The 19,762-nt window shown below is 47.2% G+C and overlaps 1 protein-coding gene across 1 annotated transcript in view; it reads left to right on the plus strand.

Moving 5' to 3' along the window:
• QARS (glutaminyl-tRNA synthetase) overlaps nucleotides 1-19,762 on the plus strand; it is a 220,450-nt gene that overhangs the window by 162,070 nt on the left and 38,618 nt on the right. The window contains exons 17-18 of the mRNA XM_029601243.1: nucleotides 3,262-3,349; nucleotides 4,816-4,959. Coding sequence (XP_029457103.1) covers nucleotides 3,262-3,349; nucleotides 4,816-4,959 — 232 coding nt within the window. The remainder of the gene's footprint in view (nucleotides 1-3,261; nucleotides 3,350-4,815; nucleotides 4,960-19,762) is intronic.

Here is a 19,762-nt window from a genome sequence, read left to right on the forward strand (position 1 = left end):
TCACTGTCAGGAACTGATGGCCCAAGGCCGTTGGACCATAAACGGCCTGGAAGCCCGGGCAGTCAGATTGGTGTGTCTACAGTTCAGCCATATACTCCAGGGTCAAGCGGTCCACGTAATGTTAGACAATGCAACAGCGGTAGCCTACATCAACCACCAGGGGGGAACCAAGAGCCAGCAAGTATCACAGGAGCTAGATCTCATTATGGAATGGGCAGAAACACATCTACAGATTATCTTGGCCTCCCACATCTCAGGAAGAGACATCAGAGCAGACATTTTAAGCAGGAAGAGTCTGGATCCAGGAGAATGGGCATTGTCGGCCAAAGCTTTTCAGCTTGTGGTAGATCGCTGGGGCTTTTTCGTCCATAGACTTTCTGGCCGCATCTCACAATGTGAAGGTTCCCCAATTCTTCAGTCGCAGAAGAGATCAGTGGTCACTGGGGATCGACGCTCTTGTTCAGACCTGGCCAGAAGAGGACTTGCTATATGCCTTCCCTCCATGGCCCCTGCTGGGACAGTGTCATTTACAGAATCTAACACCACAGGGGATTAGTCCTACTAATAGCTCCAGATTGGCCCAAGCATCTGTGGTATGCGGACATGTGGAGACTCCTGGTGGAGTATCCACTGTGCCTCCCACTGCACAGGGACCTGCTTCAGCAGGGACCAGTCCTTCACGAGTATCTGACTCGATTCTCTTACCATTTGGCTCTTGAGAGGGCTCATCTGATGAAGCGTGGATACTCAGCGGCACTAATTGCCATCTTACTCCGTGCGCGGAAGTTCTCTACATCCTTAGCGTATGTGCTGGTCTGGAGAATATTTGAGACCTGGTGCAAGGAACGAAGTGTTTCCCCCTCGAACGGTCAAAATCCCACTAATTCTGGAATTTTTACAGGACAGCTTGAGTAAAGATTTGACCCTTAACTCCTTGAAGGTCCAGGTAGCTGCTCTCTCCTGTTTCAGGGGTGAGGTGAATGGAATCTGCCTGTCGGCTCATCCGGACATGGCCTGTTTTCTGAAAGGTGTAAATCATCTTTGGCCACCCCCTACGGTGGCCGGTTCCCATGTGGAATCTTAATCTAGTATTGGAGTATTTGGCAGGGCCCTCCTATCGACCATTGTGCAGTCTAACCTTGCGTTTGTTAACAATGAAAAAAGTGTTCCTGGTGGCTTTATGCTCAGCAGGTTGCATCTCTGAACTTCAGGCCTTGTGTCAGGAACCCTTCCTCTGGATGACTCCAGAAGCGTTACTCCTTTGTACCGTTCCATCCTTCTTGCCCAAGGTAGTCTAGGAGTTTCATTTGAATCAGTCCGTTTCGTTGCCGTCCCCAGATAGGTACAAGGACGCAGAAGAATACCACCGCCTCCACCATTTGAATGTCATTAGGCTTTTGGTGTGGTATCTGGAAGTTTCAGAACTGGTCCGGAAGACGGACTGCTTGTTTAACCTTTTAGGTCCTGCTCATTGAAGGAATTTTATCCTGATGCCCCTTTTTACATATCTTAGTTAACTAGACCCAAATATGGTATAAATATGGTCTAAAAAAAATTTGCAAGTAATTAAAAGTATATGAAAAAATGTTCCACTTGTGGAACGTTGGTACCTAAAAGATTAAGAACATAAGAAATTGCCATACTGGGTCAGACCTAGGGTCCATCAAGCCCAACATCCTGTTTCCAACAGTGGCCAATCCAGGCTACAAGCACCTGGCAAGTACCCAAACGCTAACTGGGTCCTTTGCTACTGATGCCAGTATTAGCAGTGGCTATTCTCTAAGACATCTTGATTAATAGCAGTTAATGGATTTCTCCATGAACTTATCTAAACATTTTTTAAACCTAGCTGCACTAACTCTGGCAACAAAATTCCAGAGCTTAATTGTGCATTGAGTGAAATAATTTTCTCCGATTAGTTTTAAATGTGCTACTTGCTAACTTCTTGGAGTGCCCCCCTAGTCTTTCTATTACCTGAAAGAAATAACCGATTCACATTTACCCGTTCTAGACCTCTCATGGTTTTAATGACCTCTATCATATACCGCCTCAGCCTTCTCTTCCCCAAGATGAACAGCCCTAAACGGCAGAAGAAGGCAGGGCGAACCATCTTTGCAGGCTAGCATAGCTTGCTGGATCAAGGAGGAGGTCACGGGAGCCTATGTGGAGGCAGAAAAGCCATTACCCTTTCAGGTTAAAGCTCATTCCACTAGGGCTCAGGCAGTCTCCTGAGCGGAAGCTAGAATGCTGTCTCCTGTTGACGTCTGCCGGTTCTATCGCTTGGACATTCAGGCCCAAGAGGATGCAGCCCTTGCAAGGGTGGTGTTAACCGGACTGCGGGCAGCCTCCCAACCCGATCGGGAGTAGCTTTTGTACATCCCATTGGTCCTGAGGCCATCTGGCTACACGTAGGAAATGGAGAAATTACTTACCTGATAATTTCGTTTTCCTTAGTGTAGACAGATGGACTCTGCATTCTGCCCATGGCTGCCTAAGAACTGTGTCTGTGGAGTGGATATCATTGCCCAATCCCTAGATCAGGACATCTATAATCTTGCTGGGATTTTAATCAAGTTTTTCAATAGTATGTCCTCAATGGCTTTTGAAGAGAATTCTGAAGGGCTGCGGTCACTGCAGGGTTATATGTAAGGTGACGTCAGCTTTGAAACCTGACTTCATCTCCATCTGCTAGCAGGGGAGCATATAACCCTTTGGTCCTGAGTCCATCTGTCTACACTAAGGAAAACAAAATTATCAGATAAGTAATTTCTCCAACATACGAAGTACAGGTGGAATACAAGTTCTAGTAAATGACACCTCTAGCATAATTGGTTGACTCTTTAACTCCATCCTACTCATTTCTTTATAATGAATCCAAAAATACGTCAATATCAGACAAGAATAGGCTGTCCAAGATACAATCCCTCTACCCTCTTTAAAAAAAAAAAAAAAAAAAAATTTAATTTTTTTCTATTCATATTCTGCCTTTCATGACACTTCATGTACCTATTTCCTTATAATAAATAAAAAAAAAAAATCAAACAGAACCATCTCTCATGCCATAATACCCCTCTGCCCCGCTCCCCTGAAAAAGAGAAAATAAGGTGATGTCTAGTTTATTTTATTTATATTTTGACTTGACACTTCAAAGCTCCCCACTTTATTGATCCCAATTCCTGGCAGCGCATGAAGGGTACGCAAAGGGTGCCTATTATATAGCAAGAATCTTGTGAATCCCACTGATGGCCTTCCTGTTTCTAGGGACTGGGATGATCCACGACTCTTCACACTGACTGCTCTCAGGCGACGAGGATTTCCTGCCGAGGCCATTAACAATTTCTGTGCAAGGGTAGGTGAGCAGAGTCAATGATCCTCTGACCGCAATGGAGAAAATTTGCAGAATGGCAAGAAAAATGTCCACATTTTGGCCCATTGTACTTAGCAGTCAGTCATAACTTGCATACGTGACCTTGATAGTCTGGTCTTATATTCTAATTGGAAGTTAATCGCAATTTCCCTTTTGTTGCATTACATAAACCGAAAAGCAGAAAGCCAACTGCTATGATGTTACTTTTTGTGGAGTCGATTTAGAGCAAATGCATGCTTCTGGGCCAGCTCACTTTTATGTGGAAAAACTTGAATTATCCAGGCCTGGAGACCTTGCAGCAGTGGCATTCCCCGTCTCCAAAGAGGAAGAGAATACCAACCATTCCACAACACCACCCTTGGGTGAAATTCACAGAACAGTCTCCCTGCTAAGAACTGTTGGTGCAATGGTTTGGTTTGGTTAGAAAGTGTGAGATGTAATTATTGGGGGGGAGGAGGGAACCTTTGGTAACACTGAATAAAGCTATTAAAAAATAAATGAACATCAAACTCTCGTGTCTGATTTTCATATATTGGTCTCATGTGCCCAATGGCACTTGTTATGATCATATTACCAGTCTTATTGCTGTACAGTCTATATCAAAGCTTTCATGGTTGTAAACCAAATTTTTTATTTTTTTCTGATTGAAATGCAAGTAAAAACTTACCTTTGAAATAATTCAAATGTGCTGCCTGACACTTGAGCCTTTTATATACTTATCACAAAATGGCAGTAAAATCATTGAAAAGCAGAAAAAATGTTTTGACATTGTGATGTTTTGGCGATGGTATGCCTGCATCAGGGGCTATATTGACATAACTGAATCATCTGAGAAATAAACACATGTGCAAAATTTAGAGAGAATTCAAAAAGCGGTGGTGGTCAAAGCACATATATTCTCATTTACTAACTCCTGTTTAGCATCTGATTTAAAAATGGCAGCCTCACATGTCCTTCCAGTCTCAGTCCTTTTAAATTCTTATGGACCAATCAAAATGCTGCAATCAAACATAAATTAAGTCTTTTTTTATATTTTATGTGTAGATCTTCTAGAGCTTAAGAGACTAACTATAAGACTGGTATATAAATATAACTGCGGTTATTGGGCCACACATTCATGATGGAATAAGCACATAATATGAGACCAGTATTTGAAATCTTATACGAGACTATTTTTTTTTTTTTAACTGTTCCTTTATTTAATAGCAATTTCATGGTGGAACAGTTTGCAAGTTTCCAGGTAGTCGGGGTGGTAGTTAACACTGAATATAAGCTTGTGATGTCCCTGTTTTGCATCTCTCCCTCTCCATCCTAGATGGCAGTGAGTGGGGCTGTGGGAAGGGCAGGTTCTGACTGGGCTGGAAATCCAGGAGTGGATATAGAGGGGCGATGCCAAAGTATACTGCTTGCTTCCTCTATATTTCACCTGTGCATTTTCTTTTATGTAGGTTGGGGTTACAGTGGCGCAGACAACCATGGAACCCCATCTGTTGGAAGCATGTGTGCGAGAAGTACTGAATGAGAGTGCTCCCCGCGTCATGGCAGTGCTAGAACCATTGAAAGTTACCATCACCAATTTCCCTACTGCCAAGGTGAGAAAAATCCTCCCAGAACCCCTTTGGGCCTTCAGACTCCATTTGGATAAGTAGAAGGTGTACACTCACTGTTCCATGTAAGGAATGTGCAGTGGATAAGTGCCATTTGTACCCATTAGAAGGGGGTTTGGCTATTGTAAATTAAATCATGAGGGGGCAACTTTCAAACTTTTGTTTTTTGAGGTAGCCTGCCCAAGCAGAGCAAAAGCATGTGTGATTTTTTTTTTTTTTTTTTGCTTTGAAACTTGCTGTGGATACAAAGTTCCTATGGATATTTGTACCTGTCTTCTGCAGGTATGTTTTTCTGTTGAAAATGCGATCTGACCTTGATTGTTACCTATGTCAGCACTGTGAGGAGGCCTGGAGAGAGCCGGCCTGCCAGAACTCTAAGCCCAGCTCCTCCCATTCAGAGGATGGGTCAACCATGAACTTAACAGGTAGGACCCTGGACTTGAGTAATCCCAGGGCTTGGGTCTTCCATGGGAGAAGGAAGTTCAGCAGCACCTACCCCAGTACCTCCTGGGCTAGGCATGTGACCCAGCAGACTTTTTTTCAAGGCCTTCAAGCATTTGTACAGGAGCAGTCAGTTTCACCTGCCCCTTTCCGGGCTGAACCCCAGCCAGTAAGGCTGCCCTATCAGCAGGCTTTGAGACATGACTCATCTCACAAAGGGTATCCCTGGCAGGAACCCAGACACCACAGATGAAGAAGGGGATCCAGATTCCTTGGAAGATGGGGAAATCCCACCAGGTTTGGAGCCATATCGGACCATGTTACTGTTCTTCCACAGAGATGAATTGTCTGCCCTGGTTTCCCAGACCCTGAAGACTCTGGGAGTTCCTAGTGCAGATCCTACGATGGAACTAAAAAGGCTCCCATCCTGGTGTCTCTTCAGAAAGCCTCTTGCTATTTTCCGATGCTGGAAGCCATCCAGGAGTTGATTGACCTGGAATTGAATGCCCCAGAAGTGAGTTTTTTAAAGGTGGTCAAGCATTTGAAACTCTATACCCACTGGATCCAGCGGCGAGAGAACACATGCATTTCCATAAAGTGGATGCCCTGGTCTGCGCCATTTTGACGTGAACTATGCCATTGGAGGGAGGAGTGGCCTTAAAGGATGTGCATGATAAGTGGATGGAGTCCATCCTTAAACAAGCCTTTGACGTGACAGCAATGACTTTGCAGATTGCTTCCTGTTGTGCCCTGGTGGCTCGCTTGTGCCTGCTTCTCTCGAGAGAGAGAGAGGCGGATGACTCTGTCGCATTCCAGAGAGGCTATGGGGCCAGCCGCTGCCTTTTTAGCTGACGCAAGCTCTGACCTAGTCTGTTCCTCGGCTAGAGGCGTGGCCTCAGTGATAGCAGCCAGAAGACAGCTATGGCTGCAAAATTGGTCAGTGGATGCAACCTCTAAGGCAAACCTCACAAAGATGCCCTTTAAAGGATCACTCTTATTCAGAAGCAAATTGGAAAGGCTGGGCCAGTAAGTGGGATGAATCTCTAGTACCCCAGCTACTGAATGATGAGAGAAAGTGGTTACAGCGCCCCTTGCCTATGAGGGTTCAGTCCAGGAGCGCCCAACACTTTCGGCCCTACAGGAACTTGACATTTCAGACTTTTCTGTCCTCTGGGAAAGTCTGTCGTTTCAGAGTCGACAATCCAAGAGAGGGGCTGGTTCAGGTTTGGCCCGAATTCCCCAATGACGTTCTGCCATAGAACGAGGAGATAGGGGGTCAACTATCCCTCTTCTACCAGCAGTGTGTTGAGATCACGTCAGACAAATGGGTACTGGATGATATACGAGAAGGATACACACTGGAATTTTGCAGCACTCCTTGGGACATATTCATGAAGTCTCCATGCCACTCCCAGCACAAGAAGCAGGCAGTGGAATCTACCTTGATAAGGCTTCTCAAATTGAAGGCTATAATTCCAGTACCCACACCCTAGGAAAATATGGGGTGTTACTCCATCTATTTCATCGTACCCAAGAAGGAGTGTTCCTTTTGCCCCATCCTGGATCTAGAGTATCAACCGACACCTACAGGTAATTGATTTCTGCATGGAAACTCTGTGCTCAAACATGACCGTACAACCGGAAAAGTTCCTCTCCTCCCTGGACCTCTCCAAGGCCTCCCTTCATATTCCAATCTGGCAAGAACATCAGTGTTTCCTATGCTTTGCAGTACTGGGCTGCCATTATCAGTTCCGGGTGCTGCCCTTCGGCCTGGCCACCTCCCCCAGAACATTTTCCAAGATTATGGTGGTTGTAGCGGCAGCACTGAGGAAAGAGGGAATCCTCATGCACCCCTACTTGGACAACTGAATGATCCAGGGAACGTCATTGGAAGAGAGTCTCTGGGTGACCAACAGTGACACGTCCCTGCTTCAGGAGCTTGATTGGGTTGTAAATATGGACAAAAGCAGCCTCAAACCCTCTCAGTCCTTGGAATATCTGGGAGTCCAGTTTGACACCAAGCCGGGCATGGTCTTCCTCCCGCCTTCGCGGATAAGGAAGTTGATATCAAGTGCGTCGGTTGACTAACACGATACAACCCAAGGTGTGGAACTATCTTCAGGTCCTTGTTTTGATGGCGTCAACCCTGGAGGTAGTAACGTGGGCGAGGGCACACATGGGGCAACTTAAAACGCTCCCTGCTGTCATGTTGGAACTCGCTGTCTCAAGACTTTTCGATTCACCTACACCTAACGATGGAAGTATGTTCTCGGCTCCAGTGGTGGCTTTAGGAAGCTCACGTGGGTATGGATGTAAACCTATCCCTGCCGAACTGGCTGATCTTCATGACAGAGCGAGCGACCAGGGTTGGGGAGCTCACTGGTAGGAACTGATGGCCCAGGGACGTTGGACCAAGGAAGAAGCGCTCTGGAACATAAACTGCCTGGAAGCCCCGGCAGTCCGATTAGCATGTCTACAGTTCAGCCACTTACTCCAGGTTCAGGCGCTCCGCGTGATGTCGGACAACGCAACAACTATAGCCTACATCAACCACCAGGGAGGAACCGAGAGCCATCAAGTGTCCTTGGAGATAGCTCTCCTTATGGAATTGGTGGAATTGAATCTACAGATGATCTCAGCCTCCCACATCGCAGGAAAAGACATCAGAGCAGACTTTCTAAGCAGGGAGAGTCTGGATCCAAGAGAATTGGCATTGTCGGCCAGAGCCTTTCAGCTGCTGGTAGATCGCTGGTGCCTCCCATCTATTGACCTGCTTAGCCATATATTACTACGCAAAGGTTTCCCGATTCTTCAATTGAAGAGATCAGCGGTTCCTGGGGATCGGCACCCTGGCTCAGACCTGGGCAGAAGAGGACTTACTATACACCTTCCTTCCGTGGCCACTGATGGGCAGGGTCATTCACAGGATCAAGCACCATAGGGGATTAGTCCTTCTAGTGGCTCCAGATTGGCCCAAGCACCTGTGGTATGCAGAGACTTCTGGAAGAGACGCCCCCCCCCCCCCCCCCGTGCCGCCCACCACTTAGGGACCTGCTCCAGCAAGGTCTGGTCATTCACGAGAATCTGACTCTATTTTGTCTTATGGTTTGGCCCTTGAGAGGGCTCGCCTCATGAAGCATGGATATTTGAAGGCAATAATTACTAAACTTGCTCTGCGCGCAGAAGTTCTCAACGTCCTTAGCGAATTTGCTGGTTTGGAGAATATTTGAGGTCTGGTGCAAGGAACACCAAATACCTCTGGTTCTGGAATTTTTACAGTTAGGCTTGAATAAAGGGTTATCCCTTAACTCCTTAAAGGTCCAGGTACGTGTCTTTCTTGTTTCAGAGGCCTGTTTTCTTAAAGGGGTAAAGCACCTCTGGCCACCCCTATGGTGGCCGGTTCTGTTGTGGAACCTTAATGTAGTATTGGAATTTTTGGCAGAGCACTTCGCAGTTTGTCCTTACGCCTGTTAACCCTGAAAATGGTGTTCCTGGTGGCGATATGCTCGGCTCGTTGCATTTCTGACCCAGGAGTGTTTCATCCTTCTTGCCCAAGGTAGTCTCGGAGTTTCATTTGAATCAGTCCATTTTGTTGCCATCCCTAGATAAGCACAAGGACACGGAAGAATACCGCCGCCTCTCTCATTTAAACGTCAGGTTTTTGATACAGTATCTGGAACTTTCAGAACTGGTGCGCAAGATGGACTGCTTGCTTGGTGTTCACGGTGGAAGGGAGACAGAGTGAACCAGCTTCATGGGCTACCATAGCAAGCTGGATCATGGAGATGGTCATGGGAGCTTATGTAGAGGCAGGAAAGCCATTACCCTTTCAGGTTAAAGCTCATTCCATTAGGACTCGGGCAGTATCCTGGGTGGAAGTTAAGCTGTTGTCTCCGGTCAACATCTGCTGAGTGGCAATGTGGTCCTCCTTGCACACCTTCTCCATGTTTTATCACCTGGACGTTCAGGCCCTAGAAGATGCAGCCTTTGCAAGGGCGGTGCTAATCAGACCACGAGCAGCCTCCCACCCTTATTGGGAGTAGCTTTTGTACAGATGGACTCGGCATCCCACCCATGACTGCCCAAAAGCGGTGCCAAGGATTCTTCCATGAAGTGAATATCGATTCCAAGAGGTTACGGGTAAGCCATCGCCCAATCCCTAGATCAGGGCATCTATATAATCTTGCTGGGATTCAACGTTTGGTTAAGTACAGTTATGGTTATCCATTTTTAATCAACTTTTATTTTAATAGTATGTCCACAATGGCTTTTGAAGAGAATACTGAAGGGCTGAGGTCACTCCTGGGGTGTATCTAAGGTGATGTCAGCTTTAAAACATGACTCCATCTGCTAGCAGGGTAGAATATAACCCATTGGTCCTGAGTCCATCTGTCTACACTAAGGAAAACAAAATTATTAGGTAAGCAATTTCTCCATTTTAGGTTCACAAAACATGATTCATATGCGTAAACCTTGTGTGCGCATATTTTTTTGGTTCTACCGTTTTATTTTCTTTTAAACGCCCCATGTATTTACATATTAGCTTTCTGCATCAGGAGTTAAATTTTGTTTTAACTTGTGCATTAAAATTGTCTGCACATACTTCTAACGCACAATTGCATCATCCCCAAAGGGAGAACAATTGGGATTAAAACTACATAAATAATAGTGACATACCAGAAAAACACTTTTTCTCCTATGTGTGGTGCTTCTCAGCAGCAAAGCTTGTGATTCAAAAGTGACCTCCACGTGTGCATTTCCTGAAGTCCAGTTACATTGATAAGAGAGAAAATTCATTATACAAAAGGATTATCCTGTTCCAGGTAGTGTTTACTGAGCAGTACAGGTGAATTAATCTGAAACTTCACTTCAGACTAAGCAGTCATGTTTTATTCCATTTACATGCAAAAAACATTCATGGTTATAGTAATGTAGGTGGCAAATCAGAGTTAATCAATAGGTAAACCAGTGCTTATCTGCAGAGAGCCCTTTTAGAAAATGGCCCATACCCCCCTGCCAGTAAAAGCATGCACGCTGCAGAGTCTGAGTGCACTTTTCTCTGCAGGAGAAAAGGATTGTAGGGACATCCCTACAGTATGTGAAGCTAGGGCAGGAAGGAGAAAGTAATAATATTTATGCAAAATGCAAAATATACTTGGTAAAGACTCCCTATGAGCATCCATCCAGTCATGAATTTCTCAAAAGGAAAATCCACTTGCAGTTCCACAGGTACTTTACTGTGGGCTCGCTACAAATGACCCTTCCCGTGATTGAAGGAGTATTGAAAGTCTTTTTATAAGTGATGCAGTTGAGTGGTTTAGGGTTTTTTAAACTTTTAAACAATGGTAGTTTTGTTTTTTTTAAAGACAGTTGGTGCATATCAGCTCAGAACACCACAGAGCCCATTCGACAGGCTTGTAGTTACACTTTGGCTTTTACCTCTCTCTAACGATGGAGGAAGCTGATGTGGCAGAGCTTGGGTTGACAGCAGACCGTGTCCTTTGGAGGTTTTGGCTGCCACGCATTATCTTATGAAAACAAACAAAACAATTCATACAGATTTCCTAAATGAGCATGCAGTTCTCTTCTGTACAGTAATTGAATACAAAGGCTTATATCCATTACATTTTTCATCTGAATTAGGATGAAATGGCTCTCTGTAAATGTTTCCTGACAGTGAGTTTTTTGTGTGTGAGGTTAGAAGTTTGAGTCATGGCTTTCTGTGCTCTGTCCACGGTTCTACTTAATTGTATTCTGTATTGTTGGTGCTGAGATTTCTAGATTGGATTTACTCTGACAGAAAACTGCCATTCCCTGTACGTACCCGGATCAGTCCAGACCATAGGTTATGCCTCCCTTCCAGCAGGTGGAGTCAGAGAAAAACTTGAAAGGCGCCCTCACTTAACCTGGTGTGCCTCCTGTATCCCTTCAGTATTTCTCTGTCTCCAGCAAATGGAGGTGGTGCAAACCCTGCAGTAGTGCTCTGTTTCTGGGGTTAGGCTATCCCTTAAAATTAACTAAGTGAACTAGCTATAAGGTTTGAATCAAGCAAGTTTAAAAAAACAAAACAAAAGGAGAAGCTCTTCTACAGGGGAATGTTTTCCCAATCCTCCCAGAGGGTTGCTAGATCCTGTGGGGTCATCCTCTCTGGTGGCAGGTTATTGGAGCTGGAGTTGGTAACCCCATGAGGCTCCAGCCAGGTAAGGTGCTGGGGAAGAGATTACTGGTGGGGCAGTTCCTCTCTTACCCTGTGGTGATTCTGAGCGTTTTGGGAAAAAAAAAAAATCAAATTTGTTTCAAAAATTTTCTTTTTTGCTCTACTGCAATCCAGGACCCCTCCCCATTTGAATTGCGTTTTTGATGACTTTCACCACATTTTCAGGGTCTGCAGCATTAGCCAAGCCTCGAGGGGCTCAAAAACGCTCTGCTCCGCGGGAGCTTCTGGCTGATCCATTTCCTCTCAGTGCAGGGACGGCGGCCATCTTAAACACCTTTGCTGAAGCTCAGGCAAGATCTATGGGGGTGTGGGAGCTTCCTCCAATGCTGTCGCCGGTCCCTGCCAGTCCTGAGGATAATCCACAAGGTGACCACTCTCTCTTGGAATCCCTAGGCTGGGTAATCAATCAGGCCAAGAGCAATCTTGTCCCCTCTGACATTCGAATTCTGGGAGCCCGGTTTTACTCCTTGGTTGGAAAAAATTTCTCCCTACGGACTGAATGAACAAATTGATGGGGCAAGTTCGTCGCTTGTTAGCACGCCCCCCTGCCCAGGGCCTGGGACTACCTTCAAGTTTTTGGCTTTATGGCATCTACTCTGGAAGTGGTTCCCTGGGCCTTTGCTCATATGAGATTATTAGAACAAACATTGCTTTCCCGGTGGGATCCCAAGTCTTAGAATTTCCAATTCCCTCTGCCACTCACCGATCATGCCAGGTCCAGTCTTGGGTGGTGGCTTTGCCCACACAACTTATCTCGAGGGGTGGATCTAGAAGTTCCGAACTGGAGAGTGTGACCACGGATGCCAGTCTCTCCAGCTGGGGAGCTGTTTGCCAGTATCTTTCAGTACAGGGCAGCTGGTCCCCGGAGGAATCCGGATGGTCGCTCAATCGCCTGGAGACCAGAGCAGTTCGCTTGGCCTTGCAACGCTTTCTCCCCCGATTACGCCATCAGACGGTTCGTGCAAAGACGATGGCCTATATTAACCATCAAGGAGGTACCAGAAGTCAAGCTGTAGCCGACGAGGCGGAGCTACTCATGGCTTGGGCGGAGCAAAATCTTGTGATGCTAGTGGCTTCTCACATCGCCGGGAAGGACAACATACAAGTGGACTTCCTGAGTTGGAGGCGTATAGATCCCAGAGAGTGGGAACTCTCGGACAGAGCGATGGATCTTGTTTCTCGCAGATAGGGGACTCCCCACATGGACTTGATGGCAATGTGGGACAATGCCAAGGCTCCTCGCTTTTTCAGTCTCAGGAGAGATCACGGCGCAGAGGGGGTCAATGCGCTAGTACTTCCCTGGCCAACCTCAGTTCTCCTGTATGTGTTTCCTCCTTGGCCTCTGGTAGGCAAGGTGCTTCGCAGAATAGAGATCCACCCAGGGAGGGTAATCCTCATGGCTCCTGAGTGGCCCCATCATCTATGGTTTGCATATCTCATCAATCTGGCTGTGGATGGCCCTCTATGACTCTGGCATCTTCCGCAACTTCTCAGAATCAAGACATTAAAAGGAGGCAGTACTTCTCTGGAACAGCATGCTGAAAGAACAGGATGTTTGTAAAGTTGTTATTGTTGACATTGAGTTCAAAGGCATTTCACTGACTTGCTTTTTTTCTCTTGGCAAACAATCTGTTCAATTGAATGTCATAAGCTTCTTTTAATGATGACTTTTTGCTAGTAACAAAAAACACAGAAAATGGCCATAAATGAAGCCTACAAAGCCCATCTAGTCTACCCGTTCGAGTCAGTCTCTGGCTTTCCCCTCACAACACTGTACCTAAGGTGCCTCTACTTATCCCATGCTTTTTGAATTGTTTTTGCAGGCTGTTTCATGTATCCATCACATTTATCTGTGAAGTATTTCCTTGTTAGTCTTGAGACTATCCCTGTTGTTTATTTATTTATTTATTTATTTAGCATTTGTTTATATACCGAGGTATAGCTGACATTGCCTTCACTCCGGTTTACATTATAACAACCAGTTACATTTAAATTCATAACAGTATGACAGAGATTGAATCAAAACAAAAATAACTTAATAAAATTCAATAAATACATTGAACATTAGATATGAATGTATGCAAATCTTGAAGTAGACGGTTGATATCGTAGATGAGAAAAAGGTTTCTGCGAGTCGGGGCAGAGTCAGAAGGAGGGGGTTGCTGGCATGAAAAGGAATGAGAGGTGGATATGAAAAAAAAAAAAAGTTTAAGTTCTGCTGTCAATGGGTGAGCAGTCATTGTATGACTGTGAGAGTAGCCAATATTTAAGTGCTGTTAGTGCTGCATCTCATCAACTCCCCTTGTTCTAGAACTTCATTCCAAAATACTTGTTTATACTTTTTTGATGTATTTGAATGTCTCTCATATATCTCCTCTAGGATACAAATATTTGGTCCTTAAATCTTATTTTGTAAGGTTTGTGGATTGGCAGTCAGGCATTACCTCGTAATTTATCAAAGTTAAGAGCATCCCTATAGACATGAAGGCCTTGAATCAGCACAGGATGTAGGAGGAACACAACTGATTGCTTTAGAGATTGCTTAGTACACTCTAGAATTTACCTGGCTCAGTTTTGTTTATTCTCTTTGAGTGACTTATTGAGTTGCCGTCCACTTTTATTTGCTGTTAGTTGGCATGCTGTCAAAAAAAGGTTCTACTGGATTCTCACTAACCAGTTTTTGTGGAGAACACTGCAACATGTTCAAATCATGTATGCTTACCAGAATAAGTATAATATAGTGGATAACGACAGATAAGTGCTAATTGACCCATTCAGTGTGCTCATTTGTCTTCCTGTTTAGGTAGATGAATATACAGGCCTCAATATTCAAAGCAATTTGTTTAGGTAAGTTAGCCGGGTAAGACTTACCCGGCTAACTTGCATGGAATATTCAGCCACACAGTTATGCTGTTGAATATCCCCTTTCCTAGCATGTAGCAGATGGACTCAGGACCAATGGGTATAGTGTACTCCTGATAGCAGTTGGAGACAGATAAGATTTCAATCTGATGTCAGCCCTAGTACATATACCCCTGCAGGAAGTGCAGCTCTTCAGTATTTTCTGTCTCCATAGCAGTTAGGGACTATCTGCATGCTCTCACAGCGTTAGAGTAAATTTAAAGGAGAAAAACCCGAAACAAGAAATCTTACCTCTACAGACGAGCCCCGCTCTCCTGCGGTGACACCCTCGGGTCCCTCCCCCAGTTGAGAATTTCCGCGGTGATTTCCGTGATCCCTCGGAGGTAAGCCTCGGTCAGGCGGCCAACCTTCAGCAGGGACATAGCCCCCGGTCTCGGGCGCAGCTGACAGGCAGTGGGTGCAACCTCGAGCGCGGCAGTGAAGGTATTTGCCTCTCCCCTCCACAGCCGGAGACCGCCCGGAACGAAACCGGGAAGCGCCGAAGACAAGGTAAGGTAGAAATCTTCTTTAAAGACTCCAGTCTCCGAAACTCGGAGTCACACAGGTCGCCGGCCGGGACCAGTGCCACTGGATTGATCCACTCTAGCAGGGCTAGACCCCGGTTACATCCAAGGGTCCTCCCACGTGGAGAGCCTCCGAGGTGGTCGCCATATTATCCGTGTGGTCTCCATCACCATATTTGCCCTGTTTGCCGCCCTGTCCGCCGCTGTGAGCTATGCACACAAAATCCTTGTGCGCACAACGTCGCGCTTATGGTGCTGGGCGCACAATTTCGACCCGTGCACACATCTCATGGCATGCGAGCATTAAACCTACATGCACATCTTCAGCAAACAACTGTTTTATACGCGCACAAACCATGTCCCCACCTGAAAAGAAACTCAAGGCTCAGGGACTTTGCCCAGCATACCACATTAGGGCTGCACAGCATGAGGAGGCAACGGCCCTGTGCATACAGTGCGAAGAGGCCCTAGGGGACCCAACTCATGGCCCTCCCCAGCCGGTACCGGACACCATCCTTTCCAGCGGTACACTGGACCTAGCATCACACAGCGGGACTCCCCCTCAAACGGGGCTCACCAGGGACTCGGCGCCCCTGGTCTGGACCCAGCTTCTATCTCCTGGGTGGAATTCTTCAAAGGTCTGCATACCTTCATACATATGCAGCAGGGGCCTCCTACAGTACGGTCACAGGCACCACCAGAGGACCTCAAAATACCAGGATCCTCTTTGCCCAGGGAGGTGATCCCACCGCCCAGAAGCCCCATCTTCGGGGACACAGACATCTCAGATGAGGAGTCAGAACCCCTGGAGGAAGGGGAGCTCCCTCTTGGGGACAGAACCCCATCACACCATGAGACGCTTCTTCACCAAGGATGAACTTCCAGACCTGGTCATGCACAGCCTGAAAGAGCTTGCCATCCCGGGCACTAACGCCTCGGGGGAACCTAAGCCGAACCCACTGTTAGAGGGACTTCATCAGACTTCCCGTCATTTTCCACTTCTACAAGTCATCCAGCAACTAATTGACCTGGAATGGGAGGCCCCAGAAACCACGTTCAAAGGGGGCCAGGCTCTGGCAGTCATGTACCCTCTGGACCCTGCTGCCAAAGATCTCCTGGCATATCCCAAAGTGGATGCCATGGTCTGCGCGGTCTTGAAGCACACTACTATCCCAGTGGAGGGAGGAGCTGCGCTCAAGGATGCTCAAGACAGACGTCTGGAATCAAACAGTCCTTCAATGTCTCCACTATGTCTTTATAGATCGCGGCCTGCTGTGCCGTGGTGACGCGCGCCTGCCTAGCACAAACCAGGAACAACACTCCTGAGGAAGCCCCGGAACCAGCTGTATCATTCCTCGCGGACGCCACTTCAGATCTGGTACGCACGGCAGCCGGAGGAGTCTCATCCGCTGTGGCAGCCAGAAGACAAATCTGGCTCCGAAACTGGTCAGCCGACGCATTCTCCAAAACGAGACTCACAAGGATGCCCTTCAAGGGATCCCTCCTGTTCGGCAGCGAGCTAGAGAAACTTGCTAACAAAGGGGGCGAGTCCCCACTGCCGCGGCTACTGGAGGACAGGAATAAGAGAAACCAGCGACCCTTCCCTCGATCTTCCAGGGATAGAGGCTCACAGCGCTTCAACCCATACAGAAACACTTATCAAGTGCCTTGTCCTACAGGCAGGAACCAGTCCTTTTGGAACAAGCATAACAAAAGGGGAACCAGCTTGGGTCCAGGCCCCAGCCACGCCCCACAATGAGAATACGCCGACCCATCCAAAGAAGAAGTCATAGGGGGCAGACTTGCCCTATTCTACCAAAGATGGGTCGAGAACTTCGGACAAGTGGTCCTAACCACCATTCGAGAGAGATATTACCTGGCTTTCCTCCGAACTCCACTGGACAAGTTCGTGGAATCCCCCTGCCACGACCCCTCCAAGAGGATGGCAGTGGAAGCTACACTGACCAGATTACTGGCCCTAGAGGCCATAACCCCAGTGCCTCTGCAACAAATAAATACTGGGCATTATTCCATTTATTTTATCGTCCCCAAGAAAGAGGGAACTTTCAGGCCCATCCTGGACCTTAACTCGGTCAACCGTCATCTGAGGATTCCCTGCTTCCACATGGAAACCCTACGCTCTGTAATAAGGGCGATACAACCGGGAGAGTTTCTCACATCCCTGGATCTGTTGGAAGCCTTCCTACACATTCCAATCCATCAAGAACATCAGTGCTTCCTACGCTTCAAAATCCTGGACCGTCACTACCAGTTCCGGGCACTACCCTTCGGGTTAGCCACAGCACCCCGGACATTCATCAAGGTCATAGTGGTGGTGGTGGCAAAACTAAGGAAGGAAGGAATCCTCGTAAACCCTTACTTAGATGATTAGCTGATCAGGGCAAAATCCCCAGAGGAAAGTCACCAGGCAACCAACAGAGTCAAAACTCTACTGGAGAGCCTCGGGATGGGTGGTTAACACAAACAAGAGCTGTCTGCAGCCCTCACAGTCTCTAGAATACTTAGGAGTCCGATTCAACACCAAAGAAGACAGGGTCATCCTGACACAGACAAGGAGTTCAAAACTGATGAACCAGTTGCAAACCCTGCTGAGCGAACCTCGCCCCACAGCATGGAATTACCTACAAGTCCTCGGTCTCATGGCATCCACCCTGGAAGTAGTGCCATGGGCATGAGCTCTCATGAGACCCCTACAGCGCTCACTTCTATCACGATGGAATCCACTGTCCCAGAACTACACCGTTTGTCTACAGCTCCCGGGCAGAGTTCCGACCCAACTACGATGGTGGTTACAAGATGGCCACCTGGGCCAGGGAACAAGACTATCCTCACCGACCTGGATCCTGCTCACCACGGATGCTAGCCTACGAGGATGGGGAGCACACTGCAAAGAGCTAACCGCCCAAGGGCAGTGGAACGAAGAAGAGTCGGGATGGAACATCAATCGCCTAGAAGCCTGGGCAGTCAGACTAGCCTGCCTGCAGTTCGGTCACAGGCTCCGGGACAAAGCGGTCAGAGTAATGTCGGAACACGCCACAACAGTGGCCTATATCAACAGTCAGGGAGGGACCAGAAGCCAACAGGTGTCTCTGGAAATAGACCCCCTAATGTGGGCGGAAGTGAATCTCCAGGAGATCTCTGCCGTCCACATCGCCGGGAAAGACAACATCATGGCGGATTACCTCAGCAGAGAAAGTCTAGACGCAGGAGAATGGAAGCTGTCGACCACAGCATTCCAACTGATAGTGAACGGTTGGAACACCAACCATGTACCTTCTGGCAAACCAGTCCATCACCCAAGTGCCCAGTTACTTCAGCCGCAGGCGGGAACCTCGTCCCAGGGAATCGATACCCTGGTACAGAACTGGCCACAGGAGACTGTTATATGCCTTCCCGACGTGGCCCCTATTAGGAGCAGTCATTCACAAGATAAAACTACACAGGGGACTGGCCAAGAAGACCGTGGTACGCAGACATGCGAAGACTACTGACAGGGACCCCCCTGCCACTACCTCCACACAGAGACCTGCTCCAACAAGGGCTGATCCTCCACGAGGATCCAGCTCGATTCTCTCTTACGGTCTGGCCATTGAGAGGGCTCGCCTGAGAGAGCGGATACTCGGGGGCGGTAATTGACACCCTACTCCGAGCAAGCAAGTTCTCCACATCTATAACATACATAAGGATTTGGAGGGTATTCGAAGACTGGTGCGAGGATCACGACATCATACCACGCTCAGTCAAAATTCCTGCGGTCTTGGAATTCCTACAGAACGGCCTACAGAAGGGATTGTCCCTCAACTCCATCAAGGTACAGGTGGCCTTATTGTCATGCTACGGAACCAAGAGTGAGAGTGACAGCATAGCCTCTCACCCAGATGTTTCACGCTTCCTGAAAGGAGTTAAGCACATCCGACCACCCCTAAAGTGGCCGGTACCGCTTTGGAACCTCAACCTGGTCCTGGATTTCTTAGCAGGAGCCTCTTTCAGACCTCTCCGCGGCCTGTCTCTCCGACTATTAACACTGAAAGCCTTCCTATGGCAGTTTGTTTAGCCCGTCGTATATCAGAGCTACAAGCACTGTCCTGTCGTGAGCCGTTTCTCAGGCTCATCCTGGGAACCATCCAGTTACGCACGGTTCCCTCGTTCCTCCCCAAAGTGGTGACTCACTTCCATCTTAACCAAACCATCTCGCTACCATCACCAGATGAACATAAGAATTCGGAAGAGGCCAGAAGTCTACGCCACCTCAACGTTGGCAGACTCCTATCCAGATACCTGGAAATGTCGGAATCCGTACGAAAGACGGACCATCTGTTCATCCTTCACAGTGGGAAGAAGCAAGGGGAAGCAGCCTCGCGAGCAACCATAACCCGCTGGATCAAAGTCATCAAGGTGTCCTACATAGAAGCAGGCAAGCTGCCGCCTCTACAAGTCGAGGCCCATTCTACTATTTATTTAGTTTATTTAGAATTTTTTATATACAGATGTTCAAATGGATATCACATCGGTTTACATAACAGGGGTAACAATTAACAACAGTTGGAAGGAAAATAATAGTTACATCTAACAGGGGAATTCAAAAGGAACGGGATAGAGAGCGGAGTGGTCAGAGGGACCTAGAACGAGGAAGATAGATACAGAGTTTAGGGAAGATTAAAAATTAAAGTTAAGAGAACACAAC

This window comes from Rhinatrema bivittatum, chromosome 4 (genome assembly GCF_901001135.1).
Source record: "Rhinatrema bivittatum chromosome 4, aRhiBiv1.1, whole genome shotgun sequence".
In the NCBI taxonomy this organism is placed as follows: Eukaryota; Metazoa; Chordata; class Amphibia; order Gymnophiona; family Rhinatrematidae; genus Rhinatrema; species Rhinatrema bivittatum.